At 43.7% G+C, this 7,074-nt stretch overlaps 1 protein-coding gene across 3 annotated transcripts; it reads right to left on the minus strand.

Annotated features, from left to right (window-relative positions):
• Positions 1-2,517: 2,517 nt before the first annotated feature.
• Positions 2,518-6,416, minus strand: LOC123046703 (F-box/LRR-repeat protein At3g26922). Of its 3 annotated transcripts, XM_044470117.1 has the most exons (5): positions 5,375-6,411; positions 5,030-5,185; positions 4,745-4,946; positions 3,792-3,831; positions 2,518-2,771 (listed from the first exon to the last, which is right to left on the minus strand). In XM_044470117.1, the coding sequence occupies exons 1-4, from the start codon at positions 6,269-6,271 to the stop codon at positions 3,800-3,802; spliced, it is 1,287 nt and encodes a 428-aa protein (XP_044326052.1). In that variant the 5' UTR covers positions 6,272-6,411; the 3' UTR covers positions 2,518-2,771; positions 3,792-3,799. The 3 variants fall into 3 exon arrangements, with proteins under 3 accessions (XP_044326052.1, XP_044326053.1, XP_044326054.1); XM_044470118.1 differs by lacking the exon at positions 4,745-4,946 and having other exon boundaries at positions 5,375-6,413; XM_044470119.1 differs by lacking the exons at positions 4,745-4,946; positions 5,030-5,185 and having other exon boundaries at positions 5,375-6,416.
• Positions 6,417-7,074: the final 658 nt, after the last annotated feature.

A 7,074-nucleotide genomic window follows, 5' to 3' on the forward strand; every position in this document is an offset into this window, starting at 1 on the left:
GGTTGCTGAAACTGTAGTGACTACCGATTTACTACACTTTACCATTCCTACAGTGTGGCAACTATCACAATCATTCAGGAAAATTAGTTGCCACGCGGAAAAGCATGTTTGTGGCAACTACCATAGTCATTCAAGAAATTAGTTGCCACATGAAAAAGCATGTTTGTGGCAACTATCATATTCATTCAAGAAATTAGTTGCCACATGGAAAAGCATGTTTGTGGCAACTATCATAGTCATTCAAGAAATTAGTTGCCACATGGAAAAGCATGTTTGTGGCAACTATCACAGCCATTCAGGAAATTAGTTGCCATACAGTCGTGACAGTTACTCAAACTACCACGTTTGCCTTCATACTGCAGTTTGAAAAACAACTAACTAGATCTAGGGTTCACTGGCAACTATAGTGACTTGAAATTCATCCCCAAAATTCTCCCCGAACTGATCGCAAACACCAATTCGAAGCAATGCGCAACTATCAGACCGGAAAACAACGACCCAATCCCAAGGCACAACCAGTGTGTGTCTCCGGACAGGCAGAGCCACACTGGCGAGACCGCCACCGCGGCAGCGATGGAACTGCCCAGTGCCACCGAAAACGGCAAGCACAGGACTCCGCCGCCGGCGGGAACGCCGGCGCATCGCCAAATCGCCTGAATCTCTACGAATTTCGAGCGAAGCATCGAACACGGAGGGAAGGGGAGAAAATGCAGGCAAGGATTGTGAGAGTGGGAGCGAGCATTACCTTCAACCTGTATGCGCTCCGGCGAAGCCGCTCCGGTCCGGCGAGCACCACCGACGGCCATGAACGCCGTCGACTCTTCCACCTCCGCCGTCGCCTTCTCCCCTCGTCTTCTCCTCCAATCGTCTGAAATGCAAAGTGGGTTGTGCAAGTAACTGTGGGGATGAGTAAATGGAACCGTGAGGGGGAGGGGGGCGAAGTGTGCGACGTGTTTGATGTCAACCACGGTCGGCACGTGGCGTGCGGGCGCATAGCAGTTCCACCGCACGTTCCCGAGTGGCAACCGCTGACCGCAGCGTGGCAACCAACGTGCGGGCGAACTATGTCACACACCACACACGCGCCCTGTCCTATGTGGCACAGAAAATCAGCTAGATTGTGCCAAGATTCGTGCATAAAGTACTGGACGGTGATGGATGTGTGTGGTCGAGATGGTCAGCGCCCACACGTGTGGGCGTTAACATTTCCGTTTTTTTTAGGGCAGCAAACCGAGAGAGGTTTACTCATGAAAATTGGTAGTACTCCATAAGAAAGAGAGTACAATGGATGTGGAGTTTTCACCGGCTACGGCATGTTCACCTTTCTACTACTTTGGATGAGGAATGAAGGTCGAAATTGTCTTGGAAAGTTGAGGAAACACACACACACACACAGAAAAATCCCAAAATCTAAAAAGTGGCCGCGCACTATTTGGTGTCCCCGAGCGGCCGCATCTGCCACACACATGCATGTGTATTTTTTGTCTTGTAGCGCATGTGGGTGCTGGCATTAAATGTGTTCACACTAGTCTCATGAGTTAGAGAAAACAGATCCACATATTTTTATTTCGGGATTCTAAATTTTTTTAAAGCCATATCTTTTAAACCACACGTCGGAATTCAGTTCCATTTTCACCGTTGGATTCATCGCGACGAGATCTTTAAAACTAGATCTCACATGGATATGTTTCGACGAAATTTTTTTGATGCTATATGGTGCAACTAAAGTACTGCATTGTGCAACTTTAGTATTACATGGTGCAACTTTTTTAAAAATCAGTTGGCTTGTAATTTAGTCTACTTGTACACACATTGATATTTAGTTGGCTTATAATGTACTCCCTCCGTCCAAAAATACTTGTCGGAGAAATGCATAAAAATGAATGTATCTGAAACTAAAATACATCTAGATACATCCATTCCTCCGACGAGTATTTCCGGACGGAGGGAGTAGTTTAGTTGGACACACATTGATGTTTAGCTGCCAGAAGGACTAGTTGCAAACGCATATGCTCAGTTGGTTTGTAATTTAGTCTAGTTGCACACATATTGATGTTTAGTTGGCAGGAAGACTAGTTCGTCGAAACATCCTATGCGGGATCTACTTCTAAAGAGCACGTTGCGAGGGTTTCAACGGTGAAAACGGATCTGAATTTCGACACGCGGTTTAGAAGATATTTCTTTTATAATTTTAAAAACCAAAAAATAATGCACAAGGGACGAAGATGAGGAACATTAATAAAGCGCATGCAAAACAATCACGTAAGAAGAGACCACGTAGGATAGAACATAGACTAGACGGGTTGCTTTTTTGGACCAGTAGACAGGCGCTTACTTTTTTTGGCCGGCCGCTCGCCAGCGCTAACGAGCCGCCGGCCGCCAGCTAGACGCGTCCTAGAAAAATATATCTGAAAACTACAAAAGGAAAAATTAGTGTTATGTGCGTAACTTCTGAATTTTTAGTGCTGAGCTTTTGCCTTTTCGGAGACGTTATTATTTCTGCTTCAACGGACAGTCTGCGACTGAACCTATTGTTGAGATTGATGCATCCATTTTGTCACATACTGGAGTAGATCAGAAACTTAGAACAACTCTCAACAAAATTCAAGAGCCACGGGGAATTGTTTAGCAAAGGTACAACGCTGCTATGATCTACTAGTGTGGAGTACAAAAGGGATAGGGCTTTGGGACGATGGTGCGCAGCTCGTTGAATCCAGTGGAGTACCTCTCCCCGGTGGAGCTGGCCGCCTTGAGAACGACGTCATTTGTACCTAGACAAGCATATATATTGAGATCATCAGAAGACAGATATCTCTAATTAACAACCCTACAGTTATAAAAGGAATGTGCTGAAGTGCATTCAAATAAGAAACACGAGAGTTTCAGGTTAATGTTAGGATCTAAAGGGCGAGTTTTCAGTACATTCCTCTTATCCAGCTCTGACAACTCAAATCTGTCTTTCACCTATTCAAAACCATGTATGAATTTTGACTGCCGCTGAAAATTAATTTCTTTGAGGAATGGAGAGTTTAAATAAGGATAATAAGCTCAAAATGGATGGAAAGGTAGCAATGCCTGTGACTATTATGGTGCATGCCGCTGAATCTGTCGATCACCTGTTGTTGATGTGTCGACTTTCCTAGCTACATCTATTTGGTCAAATTTGTGGTTGCGCTTCTGGAATGGGAATTATACCTTATGGACAACTGAATCTGTGGATCAGCTGTTTGGTAGTTTGTTGAGTTCATTCCAACAAAATAGTAAAAGGTTGGCCACAGGAATGCAGCATATTTTCAGCGCATAAGACCACCTGACCCTTCCATTGGTATTATTCACAATGTGTAACTGGGTTGACTATTGGTATAAACTATTGAACAAAAATAATGATGCCACATTGCGGCATAAATGCAAAAAATGAGAGCACTTAGGTTATGGTTGAGGAGAGTGCTGTAGTGATGTACCTCAATTATTTTTCCCTATTTTTATCATTGGGTCAAGGAAAAAGAAGACATATTTTTCTTCAACCAATGTGCATCTAAACTTTAACTGGCAAGCAATTTTGTACCTTTTCCTTAATTTTTACTAAGCAGAATGAATGAACATCTACACCAGAGATTGCCAGTGTTCGAAAAGAGTTGCATTGAAGAAGATTGGAATGGCTAATCCAACTTAATCAAGACACTAAAAAGGGCAATCAGCAACACAGCTACACATCACTACCCAAAATGTGCTCCATGTATTTCTAAAATATCAAAGAGACCTAAATCTAAGAATAGTCCAGATCTTCATACCTCGTGTTTTAGCTGAACTCAGTGCAAACAAAATTGAAACCTGCAAGATAAGAAAACACAGAATCAATTCAGAGAGAACCTACTACAGACAAATGGGAATTTTCAATGAACTGTAAAGAAATATGGAAACATGTATATTATCTTCTAATAAGAGCTTCACTTGTAACATGTACTTCTTTATAACCAAATATTGTGAAGAGGGACTAACTTTACTAAAATAAGATGGTAACATTTTGGCTTCTTCCTGGTTATTTGACATGTAATCGCACATAACAGGATTCATAAATTACAGAGGGTAACAGTATGGAGTTAAAATTTGCCAAAATCATTGACATGTTAGTTGTTGTGAGCTGTCAGCTAAAAAGAAGGGACAAAAGAATATGCAACATCCACAAGGGGAATCATAGCATAAGAAGAGCAAGATAGTCACATGCTAGTTATCTACTCCCTCCGTTCCAAATTAGATGACCCAACTTTGTACTAACTTTGTACTAAGTACAAAGTTGGGTCATCTATTTTGGAACGGAGGGAGTAGATGACAGTAGGCCCAATCAAGATGGCTGGATAGAGGGTAGCATTCGCCTATATGGATGTACTGGGACCATTCATTTGCAATATGTCGATAAACTGCAACTGCTATATAATGCCAACATAATATACTTGGAACTGCTTGATGTGTGATTGTTACTAACTAATCGTTGTAGTTCCAAAATCCAAATTGATAGTATATGTTTTTGTATAATAAAGCCAGTTACAAACATGCAGTACATCACTGTCTTTCACTTTCTCTTCATCAAATATTTGAATCTGAATGTTTCTTCACGCGCGCCCAAATTTCTAACTATATTCTACTGATTAGTTTGAGATTTTCTTCACTGCCTGATGTTCAATGCCTAGACACATTAACAAATGGAAAAATAAGTAGCATGAAGAGTGCCAACAGTTTAACTCACATCCAGATCCAGGAATCTGGCTAGTTTGTTGGACACTAATTTGCTCAAGGCGTATGCCGTACGTAGTCAGTATTTCCAAAATTTTGTGAACCTTGCTATCAACATTTGCACATTTGATTTCAACAATCTTAAGACAGTTGGATGCAATTGACTGTCCCAATGGTTTGTATATTCCTTCTGCTTCAGTTTCATATAAAGGTCCCTAACACATACAGAATAATCAATTAGGTAATCATGGATGGTCATTTTAAATGATACACAGCTATCCAGCTTTAAAACCTATACCTTAGAAAGTTCAAGAGTAAGCTTCTCCAAAATTGGCGAGTGTTGGAGAAAACAAATTAGTGCATTATGGTTAGCAGCCAAACACCAATCATTGAGTAGCAAAGTCTTTAACTTGGTAAATGTAGGGCACCACTTCAAATCCCTGTTGAAAACAGTCTAGAGAAAGTGCAAAAGAGCTGGATCAAATTAGGAACCTTTTGACCTTTGAAGTACAAAGTGCAATCAGCTGATGTGTGAAGTAAGCCATATGTAAAGCAATTACGATCTGTGATGATGGATATGGTTTCTACATGAGAAATGAGGAAACATAACATAATAATAAGAGAGAAGCATTTGCAAACGTACCACATCAGAATGAGCTGACAACTCCAAGTCTGTGGCTTCTGACAAGCCTTTGAGAAAGATGCAGTTGTTGCGGTCATAATGAGGCCCATGTCCAGGATCCCCATAATAATAATAACAACCGTCACAAATATCACTGTCAGCACCACAACTATCAAACCGATCCTGAGAGCATTGATCAGCACAATACTCGTTAAGCACAACAACAGCTCTTGCTAACCGCGGCAAGCTTCCAAGAAATGGAATCCTTCCTTGCTGGCATTCGATGAACTCCAGCGAAACAAGATTTGGTAGAGAAATAAGAATGCGGTCAAACTCAGAAGTATAGCTGCGGGTAATGCGCAGATGTTTCAAGGATGGAGACAACAGCTGTCTGACAAAAACGTCGCAAGTATCCATACTCAGTTCCACCAATGTCGGACAGCCTGCAAAATCAACGACGCTGTTGTTGACACCGACACCAACAAGCTCTAATCTGGTGAGGTGCTGGGAGAAGAGATGCATATCAGATAGTGGCGAGGCTTCCTGCTCCTCGACGATACAAAGCCGGAGCGCCCGGACACGAGGCAGGGCCTTCCAGAGCCAGATGCTCGCATGCCGCTCGTTAGCGGGCAACAGCATGAATCCGTCGAAATCGAAATCAAAATCGCAGGAATCCAGAGGCGCGCCGTCTCCCCCGCACCTGAGGTGGAGCAAGTGGTCCACGAATTGGGCGAACCTGTCGGCGCTGCCCCACCCCTTGGCCCCGGTGAAGCAGAGGGTGGGCACAGACCTCCAGACGCCGCGCCAGCGCCGGGCGAGCAAGCACGTCCGCACCACCTCATGAGCCGGCAGGAGGCGGAGCACCTGGTGGAGGATGTCCTCCGGGAGGGCGCTTATGCGGTCCTCCCCGCTCGCCATGGTCCAAGCTTCCCGCCCCGGAGCGGCGTTCCGTCGAACAGGTGCTGCGCGCCGCCGCCCGGGGAGCACGAGGAAGGGAGAGGCCAAGAGGGCAAGGAAGAGCTCGGTTCATTTCCAACGATGACACCCATCGATTTATTTTTGGCTTTTCCGATTTTGCTACCTCATATCAAATCTCTACCTTTCTTCTCACCTTACCCATGAAAGACATAAATAACGTAGAAAGAAACCAGAGAATGTTAACCACCCCTACCCTCAAGCAGCATGTACAATAGTTGACAAGTGCCAGGTCCTGAACCAAGACGCTATTGAAGATCGACAGCAGATCGGAGTTCAGTCAAGCAATGACTGAGATGCCAAGATGGCGCTCCAGAAGGATCCAGTGGCTCGGATGAACGCTTGTCGTTTCACCAGTAGTTTTAAACCAGTCATTGTTTTATAACCGTTATTTACCGTTCCGTCTTTTATCGCAGTAAGCTGGAGAGAGTATAATTATCACCAGATGCGTAAGGGCAAGGAAAATTGCAATTCCCCATTTCCATAGTCTAGTTAGAACCCTAGCTATCGTAATGCAAGACGGGGTCTCCCCCCTTTGATCTACCATTTTGTATCAGAACCACCCATGTAATTCATTTGTTCTTACTATAATTGAATAGATCGGCGGATTTCCTGGTGATTTGAGTCTCACAGAGGTATCAGAGCGTCGGTCGTTTATCTTTGGCGACGACAGACGGGGCAAATAGAGCAGAGGAGAAATAGGAGGTTGGGATCTCTCGTAAAATCCCTCTTGTCCCTCGTTCGCG

The sequence above is a fragment of the Triticum aestivum genome, chromosome 2B (genome assembly GCF_018294505.1).
Source record: "Triticum aestivum cultivar Chinese Spring chromosome 2B, IWGSC CS RefSeq v2.1, whole genome shotgun sequence".
In the NCBI taxonomy this organism is placed as follows: domain Eukaryota; kingdom Viridiplantae; phylum Streptophyta; class Magnoliopsida; order Poales; family Poaceae; genus Triticum; species Triticum aestivum.